The 20,547-nt window shown below is 43.8% G+C and overlaps 2 protein-coding genes across 5 annotated transcripts in view; both read right to left on the bottom strand.

Moving 5' to 3' along the window:
- LOC143264509 (uncharacterized) overlaps positions 1-20,547 on the bottom strand; it is a 169,951-nt gene that overhangs the window by 73,211 nt on the left and 76,193 nt on the right. The window lies entirely within an intron of this gene.
- Positions 1,110-20,547, bottom strand: part of LOC143264507 (uncharacterized) — a 53,810-nt gene continuing 34,372 nt past the window's right edge. The window contains exons 2-5 of one of the 3 annotated variants that reach the window (XR_013038247.1): positions 13,407-13,536; positions 13,200-13,291; positions 13,036-13,129; positions 1,110-11,956 (exon numbers count right to left, since the gene is read on the bottom strand). Coding sequence is in view for 1 of the 3 variants with exons in the window: in XM_076531985.1 (XP_076388100.1) it covers positions 11,660-11,670 (11 nt within the window). In the remaining 2 variants the exon portion in view is untranslated. The remainder of the gene's footprint in view (positions 11,957-13,035; positions 13,130-13,199; positions 13,292-13,406; positions 13,537-20,547) is intronic. The other 2 variants (XR_013038246.1, XM_076531985.1) reach the window with 2 other exon arrangements.

Below are 20,547 nucleotides of genomic sequence, written 5' to 3'. Positions count from 1 at the left end.
ACCGCATGAATATTGTTACGAAGAAATTGCGCCTCTTGATCTGTAAATATAAATTAAGAGCGAGATTTGAAAACCGAACATGTATCTATGGCGTACAGGAAATTCATTGTTTAAAATATTCTCCATGTGCGAGCGAACGAAGGAAAGCTACAGGGCCAGAGAACGAAAACAAGGCACTTAGGAAATTCTAAAGACTAGTCTATTATGGACCGTGGAAAATTCAACAACATTTACTAACAAGGGAACATATCCAACTCCGACACGCCGATTTTGATGAAACTTATGTGAGATATAGTTCTCAAAAAAATATTTGATATGTATTTTTTTTTTATCGGCAATCATGCATATTGAAGGGGTGAAAATAGCCCTCAAAGTTGGGGGTTGGAATCATATTTTTAGGAATATCTCCGGAATTAAAGAAGATAATTGGATTCTTTTTTTTGTAAATTGTTCATCTTTAAATAGGGAATTTTTGTGCGAAAAAAAATTTCAATAAACTTTATTTGTTTAAATAATGAAAGGGTTTGCGTTTCCCTGATGCCCACCACTGGTGGCGCTGGCGTTTTTGCTACAGCGTAGCGTCGATATAGCGTGTCTTACCTCGTGCGATTCGAGTGTTCGTATCTGTATCAAAATGTTGAGAATAGTTTTTGTGTATCTTCTATTATAAGTTATATTATCATTATAATAAAGCCTAATACTAGTACTACGACCTGTTGTGACTTCCCGCTTCAAATAATATTTTGAAAATTTATAATTTTTGTTTAAATTTTTGCACTAAATGTTGATCTATTTTTTTGCAACTTCATGTACGTAAACTATGGACAAAAATAGAGGATACGTGTTTTTGGAATTTGCTGTTTTTTGGAATGTTTATTAAATATATAATTTAAAGTCACCTCCTGTGAAGAGAGGTAATCAGCATTTTTATTAAAAATATCATTATTTTTACAATCTTTTACATTATTTTAGCGATTTTATACCTCTTCATATGCCGTTAATTGATTTCTGAACAATTATTGTAAGCGTCGCAGGTATGAGCGTGACGCGGTTACAATCACCGCCGTAAGGAACATAGGCTTTTATGGCCAATATTGTGTGACGTGGTATTTTATACCCGTCACAAGGAACCTCCTCGGGAGACCGGACGGTCATTGCAGTAAGGGCAAATACCGTCTAGAGAGAGAACGAAGCGCATATAATATAGCATCGTACGATCGGAATCTGTCGCCGCTTTATTTTGTATGTACCATCGGATAACATCATCAACATCAGCGAAGGAACACCGTACGTCGAGGGAACGCACCGCTACCCTGCCGCTTCCCCGCTAAGGACCTGCGATAGAGGAAGAGAGGTCGCGGAGCAAGAGGAGGTCCTGCCGAAGATGCCCTCGCGAGAAGACGGAAACTTCGGCCTGGGGTGGGGGTGATCACAAGGTGTCCGAATACCGGCATAAGGGCACGCGGTTTTAGCATTCTGTATTCGGCATCTGCCCTATCGTGAGCACGTAAATAGAGTTCCGTTGTGTTTTGGAAATTGTACCGCCGCACAGTGTGTCGTTTGGCCAATCTAGCGGGACAAAAATCCTGCTTCAACGAAATGTTGATTATTTTTCGTTTTATTGGTTTTTTATTAATCGAAAACATGATACTTCATTAAACATTAATGATTATATAAATTTGTTAAATTATTTAACAGTTAAATAAACATAATAAAATAAACATACAAAATCATTATACAAATTTTTCTATTGTATTATACATTATTTATTCTATAAAACTAGTATACAAAATCTTTATTATATTTTTTAAAACATGAATATATTTTTTAGTCAGCGTTGCTTTCGTGTGATACATCTTCCGAGGAACTGGGATCAACTAATGGTTCTTCCAAGAATTGTTGTATTTCTATTATTATTTTTTTCCGGACAGTTTTTTGAGAAGTTCGTAAATGTGAAATAAGCGGATCTGAAGAAATTAATAATCTGTTGAATAAATCCCTGTTAGTATCTATTTTTGAAGCTATTCCGTTTTAACGAGAAGGGCATGCGTCAGCGCGATATGTTTAAATAAAAATGATAGATGTCAGTGTTTGTCTGTAATGCCCTTTCAGATTTATGTTCCTTATAAGTCTAGCTTTCGACACAAAAAGTGGGAACATTATATAAAGTGCTATACTATGTTAAAAGTCTACCTATACTGTGAAATAGAATTTAAATTATATGCTAACATTTGAAAAGGTATAAAAGATTAATAAAATGCTATTTCAAAATATGACAAGTGTAGAAATTATTCTGAATGATAGAAAATAACACTACGTACACACAAATATTAATATTGGATACTGGTGCAACACAATTGTCAAAAATCTCAAGCGCGCAAAAAGTGCTCGTAGAGGCAGTTGCGTCAAACTAGATTTTCAGATACTATTAACAGATCATTACACATTGTTTTTTACATTAATATTGTTATTTTCTTATAAAATGGACATTTTACTATCGATACATAATGTCAGTGGACATATCTGTGTAAGTTGGAAAATTGATTTTTGTCCCGCTAGATTGGCCAAACGACACACTGTGCGCCGCTGCTAGCCCAGGACCCTTTGCCTTCTCGGACATCTCGGTAAGCCCCTCACCTTCTATCGTTGTAAAGGATTCGAAATCGAGAATAACGTACCGTGGGTTGTCGATCACCGAGTGTGCCAATCACCGGCCAATTCTGCAAAATGTGGCCGGGGTGTCGGCATTGAGCGTTAGTCAATAATTAGGTTAAGTAATTGCGGAAAAATTCAGAAGTATCGTGAGATAGGAAGATCGAGAAGCGATCGCTTCTCGATCTTCCTATAAGCCACACTCGGCAGGTCACTGAAACGGACCGGGGGATTGGTATCGCGATAGCCACGATTTAGCTTCTTAGTCTCGCGAAAGCGTTGCAAAATTTTGTGCCCACCCACGTCTCGATTTCGAATTCTCATTTACGCGGGAGCAGATCGGAAAGTGCATGTTTTGTCGTATCGGACATTTCGTAGTTTGTCGCGCTAGTTCTTGCCTTCTCTCTCTAGACGGTCGTCGATACAGAATCAATTCGCGTGTAAGTATAAGTCGCGTCGCATTTAGTTAATTGCGTTAATTTCCGAGCGTTTAGAATATTTGCGTTTCATCGCGTTATATTGCGGTAGAATAATTGCGTCGCGTTTCGTTAGTCAGTAGAGTTGCGTAGAGGTAATTGCGTCGCGTATTATTCCGAAAATCGACGACTGTATCGCGCTTAGGAATTGGCATTAGATCCCGCTCGCGGGATTAGAATCACGGGATTTTGGGACATCAGTCAGTCGCTAAGCCATCACGAGCGAACTGGTTGTCGGTACGGGATTATACTGTTCATCGCCTAGATTAATGAGATTTACAATAAACAGCGCTGCTTTTACTAAATACTGAGGAGTCGAGGTCCCTTACGAATTATCCCGGAATATTCTATCAAATCCGCCTCCGCGTCTAGCCTCCTTACCCTGTAAGAATCACGCCACTCTACCATCGCGTACGGATACTGAGCTATCGAGCCGTTCCGCCGCCGATTCGAGTCTCTCGCGTTAAAGTTCCTTATCGCGACGCGGAAACGCGTCTGGCGCCCAATCAAGTAACAAATTAAAGCGGTATTGAACCGATTCGAATCGGACGCCGAAGTGCTACTCGTCCGTGAATCCGCGGAGGCGCCGCGACGGTCGTAGTCGCGGATCAGGTCGAAAGGGCCGTTTCGAGAATTCGCAGGCGAGGCGGGGTTCGCGGGCCATCATCGAGCTAGCCGCGAAATACCGCGTAGCAAATTGGCGCCCAAGTTGGTATTGTAGTAAATATAGTTCGACACGCATTTCGTTGGGTTTAGTATAACGGTTTTTCGAGAATTCTAGAACACGTTCTTTTTTGTTGTTGTTGGTATGACCATTAGCATTGACCGTCTCCGGTTCTCGACCAAGTTGAAGGATAGATAAAATTACGGTATAGAAAAAGTGTCGGGGACAATAACGTCGTAAACCGTTCAAGTATAATAAACACGTTTCTCGTACTGTACTGTTTTCCCGAAACGGTTAGATTTCGAACCGTAGGTTGAAATTGTATACAGCACTAGAGTCAGATAGCCTGACTTATCTTCGTTAGCGGACAAAGAAACTGTCGAAGGGGCGTCAAGGCCACTAGCGAGCCCATCGTCGCTAGGCCGAGTTTGTTTACCACGTGTCCGTACCGTTGAAACGGGTAATCGCGTCGTACCGATTGCGAACGCTGAGTATAGGAAAATAAACGTTTCGATACCCCGTTTGTCTCGCGTGTATCCGGGTTAAAGTTATTATAGACCGTTACATTTAATATATATCGAGATGTTACGAACACCCCCCGGAAAGGATTGAATACGATCCTTAACGGTAGATGAGTTAGTAGAACAATTAGCGGCTCGGGGTTTATCGACCAAAGAGATTTTACCAATACTAAGAACTAGATTAGAACAACATCTAAGCGAAGAGCGAACGGCGACGGGTAGTGAGAGGGCAACCGGCGCTGAGGGTGGACCGCCCGCAAGAGCGGACACCCCACCGCCAAGAGACCTTCTCCCCGATCCCCGGCGTTCCGCTCAGACCGGCCGTTTTCCTCCTCGGTTTTCGACGGGAGCAATTCCGCGACGCGCAAGTGACCCCCACTTCCGAAGCGACGCGGCTAGACCAGGCAACTGCCTTACCGACCAACCGCTCACTTGAACAGAACGAGGGAGGGGGAAACGCGACTAAGACCGACTCGCGTACGTTACCGGCCGAACTACCTATAGAGAAACAATCGCAACGCACAGTAACATCGCCGAATGTCTCGATGCCGGATATTTCGCGTTTCGAACCATCATGGGTAAGAGCGTCTCGGCAATCACGGTCGGAGGGAATTCCTAGATCGGAGATCGCAATACAAGATAGCGTTCCTCGTGCCGCCGTAGGGATTAGGGAACGGATACCGGGACCCGCAGGACATAGTACAGTTTTGAACACCGCTGTATTAGATCTATTGCGAAAATGTAACATTCGATTTTCCGGAGCTAGGGGGGAGGACCCCGAAATGTTCTTAACGCAAATAGAGGAATGTCGCGCTTACGCAGCAGCTCCCGACGACGAACTATTGAAATGCGTTCCTCTTGTTTTATCCAGTATCGCGGCCGAATGGGCTAGGTTTCGGGACGAGAATTGGACAACGTGGGAGGAGTTCAAAGACGCATATCGATCACGATTCATGGACCATGAATTACAAAGCGCTTTACGACGCGAGATAGCTAGTCGCACTCCGGGAGAGCATGAACGCGTAGTAGATTTTATTACGTGTACCCACGAGCATATGGTCCCGCGATTACAACAAGCCGTGTCGCGAAGGGAATTTACAGATTTCACAAGTTTGACTCTCGCGGCAAGATCTGCCGAACAGACACAGAGCGCCATGAGAGCGTATAGACTTCCCCCACCCCCGGAGAGATCGCTGTACCCCGTGCTAGCGTGTCCGAGTTACCGTGCCACGACGCGTTATCAACCCGTGTACGCCGCGTGGGGGGAAGACCTCCCGCCGCCGATTCCCATCGCGTACGCAGATTCGTACGAAAATCATCCGGAATATCGTGAGGACCCGTTCCAAAATCAGAGTCGGCGCGCCGCACAAAATAGGGCTCGTATGTTAAGAAGAACCAGCGAAGATACCGGAAAGGAGGTCCCGGGACCGTCGCGTAACACCGCGCAGGAAATAAATACCAGAAGTAATAACGCGAACGCTGCCCTCAATAATAACGCGAGAGGAGAAATTGGAAAATGCTGGAATTGCGATAAACCGGGACATCGCGCAGCCAATTGCCCCCAGCCACAAAGACGCTACTGTTATCGATGCGGAAAACGAAATGAGACAGTAGAAACGTGTGATAGGTGCGCGGGAAACCCGAGACGGATTCGCCGTTAGGGGCCCACGCGACTCCCCCGGAGCATATCCATCGAGCCCCGACTTCCGCGTTCGAACCCTCAGAATATTTTTATAATGCTTTCGCACATATTAACGAAAATTTGCTGTATTATATCGAAATACAAATTCATCGACATTCCCTTGGTGCGTTAGTGGATTCGGGCTCGAGTCGAACCTTTTTGAGAAATACCGCGTTATTCGAAATCGATCTCCCAAGTCAAAAATCGCGAAGATGCCGAATCATGACCGCCAAGTGGAAGAAACGAACACGAGTATCATAGCGCCAGTTATGCTAAAAGACCAGACTAACACCCTCGAAATATATCTCTTAGAGGACCTTGCCGTTCCATGTATCGTCGGAATGGATTTCTTAAACTTGTTCGCTCTCGTAGTAGATTTTTCTCGCGCCGCGTGGTGTTTTTCGTCCAAACCGGAGGTCGAATTTTCATTCGAAATAGAGACGAACGTACGACGTACCGTTACAGATCCACCGTGTTTAGGAATACTCGAAATCACTCCCAAACAACGAGAGGAATTAGATCAATTTCTAAAGACCGAATTGCCTCCACCACCTCCCCGACCTTCGTGTACCACCTTAACGGAGCATAGAATCGATGTAGGGAACAGTAGGCCAATTAACCAGCGTAATTATCTCGTGTCACCAGTAGTACAACAAGCTATTTACGCGGCAGTAGATAAAATGTTAGAAGACGGAATTATCGAACCGTCGCATAGCGAATGGTCCAGTCCTATCGTAATGGTTAAAAAGTCGACAGGGAAATATCGGTTTTGTTTAGATTTCCGAAAAGTAAATGAAGTTTCGAAAAAAGACGCGTATCCCCTGCCGAATATGACTGGAATATTAGACAAATTACGAGCCGCGCATTATTTGTCCACCTTAGATTTGAGTCAAGCCTATTTTCAGATTCCATTAGAAAAGAATAGTAGAGAAATCACTGCTTTTACGGTACCGGGCAAGGGACTCTTTCATTTCGTTCGTATGCCGTACGGTTTAACGGGAGCCCCCGCCATTTTTCAGCGCCTATTGGACAAATTGATCGGTCCGGAAATGGAACCGCACGCGTTCGCTTATTTAGACGATATTATTATAGTTACGGAATCGTTTGAGGAACACCTGTTTTGGTTAAGAATAGTACTCCGAAAAATTACGACCGCTGGTTTAACGATTAATCCGGATAAATGCGAATTTTGTCGTGCCGAAGTGCGTTATCTAGGTTTTATCGTCGGTAAAGAGGGTCTCCGGATAGACCCCGAAAAGGTAGCGCCGGTATTAGCGTACCCCGTTCCGAAAAATCTTAAACAATTGCGGAAATTCTTGGGAATGGGCTCGTGGTATCGTCGCTTTATCCCGCAGTTCGCTACAATAACGGAACCTTTAACGCAGTTATTACGGAAAGACGCACCTTGGAAATGGGGGGAACAACAACAAAAAGCATTCGATTCTGTCCGGTCGCATTTAGCCACCGCGCCCATATTATCTTGTCCGAATTTTTCAAAACCATTTTCGTTAGCCACAGACGCGAGTACCGTAGGGATTGGCGCGGTTCTAACACAAGAAATAGAAGGAAAAGAGCATGTCATAGCATACGCGAGCCGGTCACTTTCGAATGCCGAAAAGAAATACAGTACCACCGAATTAGAATGTCTCGCCATAATATGGTCAATCGAGAAATTTCGGCATTATCTCGAAGGATATCGTTTTACAGTCATCACGGACCATAATAGCCTCCGGTGGCTAAGGTCATTAAAAAATCCGAATGGTCGATTAGCTCGGTGGGCCTTGTCACTTCTAGAATACGATTTTCAAATAGTATATCGTCAGGGCGCATTGCATCGCGTACCCGATGCCCTGTCTAGAATGTATGAAGATTCGGAGGAAGAAACCGAAACCGTTAACATCGCTATCGAAGCCCCAGAGTGGTATTCGCGAAAATATACAGACGTCGAAAAATATCCATCGCGCTTCCCGGATTATAAAATTATGAACGATCAGTTACACGTAAAGAAACCTAACACCGATATTTCGGACACAACGGAAGATCTTAACGAATGGAAATTAGTAGTACCGAAAGAACAACGAGCTACAATCTATCAAGAGGCACACGACCAGCCTCAAGCGGGACATTTAGGGATAGATAAAACGTACGATCGCGTGGCGATACGGTATTATTGGCCCGGCATGTATAAAGATATTGCGGAATATGTAAGACGCTGTGCCGTTTGTCAGCGCGCGAAGGTAGAACAGCTGGCGCCGGCAGGGTTAATGGGATACCGTGTCGCGGAAGAGCCGTGGGATATTATCGCCGCGGATATTATGGGACCGCTTCCGCGAAGTCGATCAGGTTTTACGTACTTACTGGTAGTCCAAGATTTATTTACAAAATGGGTAGAGTGCTGCCCGTTGCGGAAGGCAACGGGGAAAAAAGTTGTTGAGAATATAACAAATTATCGCACGTTCATAAATCGATTAACAAAAAACTATTACATAGTTAATTTATATAAAGCGTGAACTCTGTCATAAAATGTCATTCCTTATCGTATATTTGCCATCGTTAAATCGTTAACAGTTTGTTGTGATATTATTTTAATAAATCAATTATATTTGGCTTAACATCCAATAAAGTTGTCGTCGTCTATCACTGCATAATTTTAACAAAAGTAAAAGAAGCATTAAATGATCTAATTTTGTGTCGATGGGGAGCGCCACGCGTATTAGTCACAGATAACGGGACAGAATTTAAAAACCGAGAAATCACCGATCTCGCGAAACAGTTCGGCATTCTCCACTCGACCACTCCACCGTACCATCCGCAGTCGAACCCGGTCGAAAGAGTGAATAGGATATTAAAAACAATGATAGTATCGTACATAGAAAAAGATCATCGCGATTGGGATCTTCACTTATCCGATTTTCGGTTTGTGTACAATACCGCGCATCACACTTCCACGAAACTTTCCCCCGCTTTTCTAAATTTTGGTCGAGAACCCAAACCGGTTAATTGCTATCGCGAGGTCGTTGCGAAAGATCACGAAATATTTCCGGCAACAACCAATAATTGGGAAAAGCGTTTGCAACAATTAAAATTAATTCAGGATTGGGTAATAAAGAACCTCGATAAAGCAGTATGTAAGCAAGCATCTCGTTATAATTTAAGACGGAGGGATGAACAGTATCGAATAGGAGACTTAGTATTACGTCGTAACCATGCGCTATCGTCAGCGGAAAAAAATATCGCCGCTAAGTTAATGCTAAAATTCCTAGGCCCGTATCGAATAGTTCGGAAAATCTCACCGTTAGTTTATGAAATACAGGGAGCAACGGATCGCCACCCGGTTAGAATACATATAGAGGACTTAAAGAAATTTAAAACATAATCTAATAACGTTTCAGCACTATCATACCGTTGTTGTACCGCGGTAACGAGCAATTGACGAGTAAGGAAAATAGAAGTATACCGCAACATGAGGAGAGAGGGACCGCCAGACTTATGGACCCACTTATACCCGTACCACCGAACAATAAATCAGATAATACAAAACGAGCCTGGCCTCTGGGCGGCCATGAATCGAGCAATAGAAGAGGCGCGGGAGTACCACCGCGAGGGCCAAAGCACAGAAGAGCCACGAGGACCAACACGCCAGGATATCGGGGTGCAAACCCCGCAATGCCCCGCAGTACCAACCCACACTAGGGCGGTACAAACGCGGAACTACGAACCAGCTCACTCAAGGGGGACCCAAACCCCCCTGGATCCCCCGACAGTGGACCGCGCCACCTAAACGGGGGAAGAGGAGCGGGTAGTCATCCCCCGGATGCGGCCAGCGGGACATCCCGACGTATCAGCAGGAGCCCCGATACCGTCCACGAGCCGCGCCCAACCCACAGCCAGCAAGAAGGGACCACCGCCTCTCGACTGCTAGAACTGCGGCGGCCAGGGTCACCGCTACTCCCGGTGCCCCAAACCGAGAACGTACCCGTACTGTTATCGGTGCGGGAGACAAGGGGTCTCTCTGAGGACATGCCCTAAATGCGCCCCGGAATGGCGCGAGGAGACCACCACCTTACAATACCGGCGCATGACGCAGAGGGAATCTCCAGGCCCGAGCAAGAGGGCCCGGGAATAAACCCGCAGCCGAAGCTATCCCGACATGTTATATTCTATTTCGGCACAAACACATATGTAACATCGCGGCCTGAACATACCTTATTTTGCGGCCGGTGGCACCATAATTCCGAGGCCGACGTACCACCGCAACTTACGGCCAATTTTCGTTTTCTTTGTCGTTTCGATCGTTAATTTTTATTTTTTTTTTTTATGTTTCATTTCTTTTTACTTCTTTTCTTTATTTTCGTTTTGGGTTTGCCCTATCCTCGCAAAAATCATAAGAAATCACACCAACACAACTACTATCGCGAGAGGATTTTATAAATTAGACTGCAAGATAATATTAATTATAATAACAGAATAAACTATATATACAATACATATAACATATTAAACAACACTACAGATCTTTCAGTATCACGATACTGCTGAAACCCAAACTCGCACATTTTTTTTTATTATTACTAATTTTTCTTTCTTTACTTGGCGATCAAAATGACCGGCGATCCGTACTCCCGTGTATCAGGTGATTGTAACGCGCACAGAAATATCGGAAGGGTGAGATATCGGGCAGAGAAGGCACAGAGAAAGCGCACAAACGCGGTAAGTAATAGACCAAAGTTACTACTAAAATGAGAATGTGTAATAGTTTTTATATGTATTGTTTTGTAAAATTATTGCCATCGCACTTTCGTTCTCTCCCGAGAGGGGTTATCGAGTTGTCCCACCGGCGGGCGCAGAGGCGTTAGTGTTTTTTTTTCCATCCGACCGTTCCGGTCTTCCGTGGGGGGGGAGTTGTGACGTGGTATTTTATACCCGTCACAATAGTTAAAAAACAATTTGAAGGGGACCCAAAATTCGAGCGAAGAGGGGAACGACCTAAATCGCGGGAAGACTTCTTTCCGCCAAGTCAGAACGATATCGTACGAGCAGATAGTCAGTACAAATTTTCCTTGCATCGCCTCTGTTGAAACTTAGAAAATAAACAGAAATTTAACATAAAAGACTTATTCATTTATCGCGCTTCGAGCAGAACGCTTTAGCGTTCCCCGGGCACCTTCCCCGCAAGGCATATACGCAACATAATTGGCGACAGCGGTGGGATAGTTCAAAAAAAGGGATTGTTTAAAAGGGATAAATTCAAAGTTTTCCCGCGGAGTGAATCACTGTGCGCGTTTTAAGGACGCTGATATAGAACGTATAGACATTTACAAAAATTAAGGTGACATTGCCAGCTCGAAAGTGCGCGATTAAAATATAGACAGTAGAAAATTGAACAATTGATTCGGTGTTTACTGAATATTTTATTGAACTCTTGCTACGAAAGTGGACTACACTAGATCAGTGCAATCTCTCTCTTTTGGGTTTTGGCACGGTTTCCCCAAAGATGAAAAGTAAATACCGGAGACGGGTGATTTCGGCTGCCGTGTAACCCATCCACCGGAATCACACGCACTTTGTCCACACCACCGACAGACGGATTTGGAGTTCCTGTCACGGAGCGAAACATCAACCCGGATACCTGGAAGATCATCCTGATTGGCAACAATCAGCCGAATTACGGACCACCTACAAGTAGAAAACTGGTTACGTAAACGATTCTAAGTTAACAAGCGTTGCATTTCCAACTCAATCTGTAAGTTAGATTTATAAGTTACAAAGCGCTAGCTGTCCTGTACCATTTGTAAAATGGCGCCGTTTTTGAGGAAATTTGTAAAAACTAACAAAGGTTGCAAACATGGTCTGCGTGGTCCGGGAATCATGGTTGTTGAACCCGTTTTATCGAAAAACCCCAGCGTAGAATCTTCTTTTTCGTTTAATATTCTTCGACCCCAAACGAATGTCCTAGTAGACCCTACCGAACCCGAATTACAAACGTGAAGTATATCTGATGGCGGATCCACCCCGTGTAATAACGTAACTAACGCGCTCACACATCCGGGTGACGTGGAACTCAACGCGACACCCTCTTCTTCGAATGTAGCTTCCGATCAAACCCTGACACTACCTGGATCTAAATGCACCGATGATATTGTTCCCAAAATAACACCAGCTCCCCCGGAACCCGCGTCGCGCATACCCTTTGATGTGATCGCGAATCTCATTCCCCACTTTAATGGTAAGCCGTTCCTGGTATACCATTTCATTTCCCAGTGCCGATTAGCCGATTCCTTGGTCAAGACCGGTGATGAAAATTACCTGCTAGCTATTATACGTAACCGCATGGACCCCCGCGTTAGTAGCCAACCCAAAACCGTAGAAGAGGTTATTGATTCATTAAAATCCACGTACAGCCATAGATTCGACATAGACAATGTACAGGACGAACTCAAAACACTGCGTCGAAACGAACATGAGACGAGTGACGAATTTGGAGTTAGGGTGCGATATATTTTAGAAAACGGTTTACAGGCAGCTCGGAAAATATACGATCCGCAGGTATTTGAGGGAGTACGATCTATTTTAACAGGGATCGGGCATTATTTCGAAAGACGACGTACGGGATTTAAAGACTGTCATTTAAATAGCTTCTAGGATAGACGCGCAAATGAAACCCGCGAAAACTCCAAGGAACACGTACGATTATAGTGATCGCCCAAAAGTTTTAACTATACGAACGGACGAGCGCAAATGTTTCGGTTGCGGGAAACCCGGTCATATCCGCGCTAATTGTTTTACGCGAGGGGACCGTCGACCCCGCGAATTAAACCGCGATACAGTTAGACGCTGGAACTATGAAGGGAGGAGTCACCCATACCTGCCGCGTCGGGGAGGAAATAACGATCGAAATTGGGAGAAACCAAAATCCTTAATTACTCCGACCGTTGATATTCGAGGGGATTTAAACTGAAAGGGGGCCCCAACGGCGGGCGCGACACGGAGACCACCCCTGATTGCTCGCGCCGAATCCACCGTGTCTGTTGCGAAACCAACCTAGATCGCGTTGCAGAATCACCCGTTGTTTCGTTGTCACACGAGTATTTTCAGGACGGTACTGTTAACTTCTTAGTAGATACTAGTTCACAGCCTAATTTAATAAAACGGAAGGAATTAAAACCCGATCTGCGAATTAACACGGATATAATATATCACCTCACCGGTGTTGGCTCTGGAACGGTTCCTACTCGGGGTGATGTCATTCCCATCTACGACGTTCCCATTCACTTTCAGGTAGTCGATAATGATTTTCCTATTAGAGAAGCCGGTATTTTAGGAGTTTCATTCTTGCAGAAACAACGAGCTACGCTCAAATTCGCAGAGAATTTCCCGTGTATTGTAGAAATTAATACGAACAACTCACTTACCTCCTCCTTTTCGTCATATAATATGCCCCGTCGAACTAAAGTTTTAATCTCGGTCCCGACGAAAAGTAACAACCTCTCTGGCTACGTCAGACGGATTGATGCAGGTCCCGGCATTTTCATAGGGGAAGTCCTAGCCACCCAACAAAACGGTCTAGTTAAACTATTTGCTATAAATTCTACGTTTGATCACGTCAGCCTTAGTATACCCCAAATTGAACTTGTGGAATTTGACTCACGACCCCCCGCATTCCGTTCTTCGCGGACAAGAAACCCGGCTTTAGACGAATCAGTTGATCGTGCCCAGAGACTGAGCGAATTGCTCAAATTAGTAGACTTGAGTCACCTCCAAGAACAGGAAAAGACAAGCATCTTAGAAATCATAAACCAATTCCCATATCAGTTTCATCTCCCTACGGATAGGTTAAAAGCGGCTGATGTCCCACAACACACAATTAACACAACAGATAACGTACCAATAAACACATAGCATTATAGATTTCTCCCGGTCCATAAGGAAGAGATAAAAAAACAAGTCGATACTCTTCTCCGTGACAACATTATTCAACCATCCACATCCCCTTACAATTCACCCCTTTGGATAGTGCCCAAAAAACCTGATTCTTCCGGAAGGCTGAGGTGGAGAATGATTATCGACTATCGGAAATTAAATGAAATAACTGTATCAGATGCGTACCCTCTCCCGAATATTACCGAAACATTAGACCAATTAGGAGGTGCCAAATACTTCAGCACCTAGGATCTCGCCTCAGGTTTTCACCAGATCCCCATGGACCCAATATCTAAATCTAAGACTGCATTCTCCACTCTCCATAGCCATTACGAATTTAATTGAATGCCATTGAATCGAATAACACTGAGCGCTACAGCGCCACTGGAAGAGAAACGGGGAAGGGAGGAGGTAATACGAAAGGATGCGAAAATCGTTCATTTTGATAGCGTGGGTGAAGGAGAAAGGTTCAAGAGGAAGAAGCGTGAAGAAAACATTGTGATTATTGAGCAAGGCGGTACAGAAAGTAAGAAGGAAGGTAGGAAAGAAAGAATTAATAAACCAGTTATCACGGAGTCGGTAGTACTCAAGGTATAATATAACGACAGGTATAAATTTCAGAAAATATAAGAAGAGGTAGAGAAGAAGAGCACGTGGCGTGGAAAAGGGATAAAGAAAGAAGAAGGTGATAGAGAAGGAGAGAGAGTGAAGGAGTGCGATTCAAATAGATACGAAGAGGATTATACGGGAAGAGAGTTTGTGGTAGGAATATTTTTAAAGAATAATCATGTTAGGAAAAATAAGAAAACTAACATGATGAAGCTGTATAGATATGTACAAGGTACGAGGGTTAAAGTGGGAAGTATAAAGATGATTGGTTTTAACAGAGCAGAGGTGATGTGTAAGAGAAGAGAGGAGGCAAATAAAGTGATCGAAGAGCGCCAGAGACGGGATGGGCCGATTGGTGCATTCATTCCGGCGAGGATGAAGTATAGGAAGGGAGTGATACGAGACTGGTTTGGGACAATGGAGGAGCTGAGGGAGGAGGCGATGCTGGGACAAGGACAGTTTGTGCTGGAGAGATTGAGGAAGGGTCCGAGGAACGAAGGAAGAGGAGGTAGAGGGGAAAAAGAGGAGGAACCGTTGTTGATTGTATTCAAAGGTGACAAGTTACTAACTACGTTACTTATGGGATAGGGTCGTATGGGTGTAAAAATTTGGCCTTACATAGAAAAGGTCAAGCAGTGTTACATTTGTTGGCGATTTGGACATATGCAAAAATTTTGCAAATTAAGAAAGGCGTTATGTGGAAAGTGTGGGGATGAGAGACATGGGGTATGTGAAAAGGAGAAGTGTGTGAACTGTGGAGGAAGACATGCGTCCTTTGCGAGATGTGAGGAAAAGATGGCGGCGATTGAGTGAGCAGCGTTCTGTTTGACCTACCTGATTTTTTTCTGTTTTGTTGTGGTTTTATTTAGTTTGTAGTAGAATAAGGTGTGGAAGGAGAGTGGGAGAAGGATAAGTGAGTGTACTGAATAATAATAAGAGCCGAGGGGACAACAAATAGACGTATAAAGGGTATATGAAAGTGAAAATTTCCCCTGGTTGGGCAATAACCAGGGGAAAGATAAAAGGAGGGGGAGAGGCGAAGGAAGGAGGAGAGGAGAAGGGTGAAGGGAAAAGAGAGAGAAAAAGGAAATGTGTAAGAGGAATGAGCAGTAGAGTGGAAGACTTGGACGAGGAAGATGGAGGTGATGTGAGGAAGGTAGAGAGTAAGGCGTTGGAGAGAAGGACAGAAGGAGGAAAAGAGAAGGTGGTAATAGAGGAATTGAGGAGAAACTGGGCGCTGGAATATCTAGCGGAAGAAGAAGACGCAGTGATAAGTGCGTCAATAAAGGAACAGGAGGAGGAAAAGCATTGTGGGAAGAGAAAGGGAGAGATGAGAGAAGAAAGGATGGAGACAGAGGAATGTAGGAAGAGGAGTAGAGACAGGGAGGCAGAAGAGGAACAACAGGACGGACATAGGGGGAAGGAGAAGAAGAGGATTAGGGAAGAGAAGAGGAGTGAAGTTAGTAAAGTGTCGGGGCAGTTGGCCAATGAGAAGGAAGAACGTGGAGAGGTGACCGATGTGAATGGGGATAGGTTGGTAGGACTGAACGAGGAGAAGAAGATGGCGGCGAGTGAGTGAGGTGTGCGAGCGTCGATGCGAGTGTTTTTTTTATATTATTTTGCGGTTTTTTTGAGTTTGCGCGGATAAGTTGAGGTGTATAGGAGGTGGTAGAACCGGATAATTGTTTGTAAATATAAAGGAAGAGGAGAAGAGGACAAATAGACGAGTAATAGTTGGATGAAAACAAAGGTTTCCCCTGGTTGGCCAATAACCGGGGGAAAAGTAGAAGTGGAGGAGAAGGTGAAGGGGGGAGGAGTTGAGAGGAGAGTAAGGAACAGAGAGAGAAGAAGGAAATGTATGGAAAGAGAAAGAATGAGCAGCAGTGAACGAGAAAGCGAGGAGGAAAATAAAGGAGAGATAAACAAGGAGGAAAGTAGGGTGATGAATGAGGAAATAGAAACAGGAGGTGAAAAGGAGGAAATAGACGAACTGAAAAAGAGCTGGGCTCTGGAGTATTTAGCAGAGGAAGAAGACGCGGTAATATGTGCGTCGAGGAAGGAAAGGGAGGAGGAGAATAAGGAAAAGAAGACAGAGGAAAGGCTAGAAGTGAGAATGGAGACGGAGGAGTGTAGGAAGAGGAGTAGAGATGGGGATATGGAAGAGGAACAGCAAGAGGAGTTAAGGGGAAAGGAGAAGAAGAGGATCAAGGAGATCCAGAGAAGTGAAGTTGGCGTAAGCACGAGAACGGTAGCCAATGAGAATAACGGACAAGATGGGAACGAGAGGTTGATGGAGATTAGGTTGGCAACATTGGAGACGGGAGCGACGGTGGCGCCCGAGAAAGGGGAAACGGTGGCGTGGTGAGGCGAATAGAGACGCTAAAGAGATCGGCCATTGTGAAAAAGTACGTGGTGAGTGTTGGACGGAAGAAGAGACAGAAGTGGTGTTGAAAGAGAAAGTTAAGGACAAAAAAAGGTACAAGGACGCAAAAGGTATCAATAGTTTAGATTACGATAAAGTTAGGGGAATAAGTGTATCAAGAAAAGACTGGGTAGCGAGTAAGAACAATGGGACGATCGAGGGAGAGGAAACAAAGGATAAAGAGAATGGCGTGGGTCCTAGCCACGTGGCGGAAAAAACAGCAAAGGCAATCGAAGAAAAAGAACAGGGAAAGGGGAACGGAGGAAGTAGAGATTGGGAAATAAGTTTATACGATGAGAGTGTGACATTGATAACAAACCAAATCCTTATCTAAAGTACTACGTCACACCGGACCCTACCATACCCAGGCCACCAGAGTATAAAAGGAGGCCCGGAGACAGCAGAGTCAGTCGTCATTTTAACCAGCCACGAAGAAGTTACTTATATTATACTTATATTGTACTTATTATACTTGTGAAATAAATAACTAACGTACTGTTAGCTACGGCTAGCAGAACAAAAGCAATTTTTATTATTTTCTCACGAATATTACGTGACAACCGCGCCGGACGGCCATCCACGACCACCACAGCCGACAATGTGACGCGAGTGAGGGAACTGTTGAACTCGGGCCGACAATCAAATGTTCGTTTAATTGCCGATATGTTAAATATTCCGAAAACTCAAGTTTATGATATTGTCACGAACCATATCGGCATGCGGAAGGTGTGCGCTAAGATAGTACCGAAAGTGCTCACTAAGGACCAAAAGTCGCGCCGCGTTGAAACGTGCCAAGAAAACCTCGACATGCGCAAACGTGATCCCCAATTTTTCGATAACGGATAACGGAGGTCCGTTTGCGGACCGGAGGGTGCGTTCACACTACTGATTATAGTATCGACTGTTAATTGTAACGAATGATTGTGTGTTTTTTTGTAGATTATGAATCCTATTCGGAGTCTTGATCCACTGATTGAAAGTGGTTCACACTTACAAGCAGTGGATGTGCAGCCTACCTATTCGGTGCTGTTGGAAAATGTTGTTCATCTTCGTGATATGTCTTGTGGAGATGGAGAAGTATATTCCGATGGTCATTATCTTCTTGTCCGGTTCGAGGAAGAGGACGTCGATGGAGATTATCTATCGAGGAGTGACCTTGAGGAGCTATATTTAGAACGGTTCATGCGGTCGGCGGTCGGGTGCGATGACTGTCCGGATTTCGTGGAATTCGTGGTGGGTGGGGAGTGGGGGTACGACGCTCAGCGGGCCTCTAGAGTTACTAAGGCCCGCGTATAGGATTGTGCGGCGCAGTCTGGGTCGGACGGTAGAGACGTTAAGTTGTGTTCGAAGCGTTCTGTAGTTTTGTCGTCGGCATTGCAGCAACCTATAGAGTCAAAGAATTTGGCTTTGCATAAGAAATGTTGCTGTAAGAAAGGCGGTCACAAGTTTTTTATTACTCTTCGTTTGCCTTATGCCTACAGTAGTATTCGTGAGGACATTGCTTCGTATTTTATCGATTGATTGCAAGTCTGTGTTGGGCGTGAAAAAGATCAAAGTTTACATACCGTAAGTTATCATTATCATGTATTTGTAAATTTTAAGTCGGTGTATTGTTGTCATGATATGTTGAGTATGTGTAAGATTTATTTTAATGAGTGTGTGTCTTTGGATATTCAACCGGTTCGATCTTCTCGTAATGTTTTAAAGTATATAAGTAAGATTGGTTGTATTATGTTGGTTTGCGTGTGTCTGATTTTTCGTTTTACTTTCAGTGTGTTCATTGGGCTCGTCATACAGTAGAGTTTAAGCATTCCGATCCATTTGTTGCAAGTCATTGGCAGAAGTATCGATATTTGGAAAATTTCCATCGTGAGTATAGGATGTCGTATCGAAAGGTGTTTCGTAGTTTTAAACGATGTGAGAATATATATTCAGGTTGGGCTTTAGATTGTGCTCTATGGTGGAATTCGGCAATTGGACCTTGGTTTCATAAGCGTAAAGCTTTGTATTTGCATGGTCCCTCGAATGTAGGGAAATCTAGTTTGGTTGAACGGTTGATTGGTCGAGAGAATTTACATTTTGTTTTTTATCCTGGTGTTGGAAAGTTTGCTTCTCAGGGATTGTCAGAGTATCATAAGGTAATAGTATTTGAAGAGTTTGATATTAGGTACCATGTAGAGTCTATGCTTAAGAGGTTATTGGAAGGTAAGAGGTATGCGTTTCCTGTTAAGTGCAAGGAAGATAAGATAATGTACAGGGTGTCATGAAACTAAAGGATTATTTCTCCTCTTCCACAACTTCAGAAAGCGTCGTATGATTTGTTTTGTCTTTATAAGCGTCCGCAGTTTTATTCTGGCTGTGGTTGGGACAAGTTCGCGCACGTCAAAATGAGTCATTTAACGACGCAAGAGAAAGTATATCTTATTGAGTGCTTCTTTTCAAGAGGTAAAATATTGGGTTGGCAACTAAGTAATTGCGGATTTCACTCGTAGATGGCTTCAGTTGAATTTTTAGGTTGGCAGATGTAGTACAAATGTAAAACACATTTTGTTATTTGATAGTTGGCAATTCAGCTGTCAATCAGTAAAAAAAGTTTTTTGATCGGTTGCGTAGTTTTCGTTTGGCCTTCGTTGAAAAATGGAAAATCAAAAGGAACATTTTCGTCATATTTTGCTTTTTTATTTCCGCAAAGGGAAAAACGCATCGCAAGCTCATAAAAAGTTATGTGCTGTTTATGGTGACGAAGCCTTAAAAGAACGGCAGTGTCAAAATTGGTTTGCCAAATTTCGTTCTGGTGATTTTTCACTCAAAGATGAAAAACGCTCTGGTCGTCCAGTTGAAGTTGATGACGTCCTAATCAAAGCAATAATCGATTCGGATCGTCACAGTATAACACGTGAGATTGCAGAGAAGCTTCATGTATCACATACATGTATTGAAAATCACTTAAAACAACTTGGCTATGTTCAAAAACTCGATACATGGGTTCCTCACGAACTGAAAGAAACGCATTTAACGCAACGCATTAGCAGCTGCGACTTGCTAAAGAAACGTAATGAAAATGATCCATTTTTAAAACGACTGATAACTGGCGACGAAAAATGGGTTGTTTACAACAATATCAAGCGGAAAAGATCGTGGAGTAAGCCAGGTGAACCAACTCAAACAACATCAAAAGCTTATATTCATCAAAAGAAGGTTTTGTTATCAGTTTGGTGGGATTACAAAGGAATTGTCTACTTTGAACTCTTACCACCCAACCGAACGATCAATTCTGATGTCTATATTGAACAACTAACGAAATTAAACAATGCACTTGAAGAAAAGCGGCCCGAATTGACAAATCGAGAAAGTGTTGTATTCCATCATGACAATGCAAGGCCACACACATCTTTGGTCACTCGACAAAAATTATTGGAGCTTGGTTGGGATGTTTTGCCACATCCACCATATAGTCCTGACCTTGCACCATCTGATTACTTTTTGTTTCGATCTTTACAAAACTCCTTGAATGGTAGTGTGGCGGACCGCCGCCGAAAATTCTCGACGCGCGCGAACGCTCGCTATGCGGCACGAGCGAAAAAAAACATTCGTGAACGCTC

The sequence above is a fragment of the Megachile rotundata genome, chromosome 5, assembly GCF_050947335.1.
Source record: "Megachile rotundata isolate GNS110a chromosome 5, iyMegRotu1, whole genome shotgun sequence".
Lineage (NCBI taxonomy): Eukaryota > Metazoa > Arthropoda > Insecta > Hymenoptera > Megachilidae > Megachile > Megachile rotundata.
Note: the sequence above shows the minus strand (reverse complement) of the source record. Positions and strands in the feature narration are given on the sequence as shown.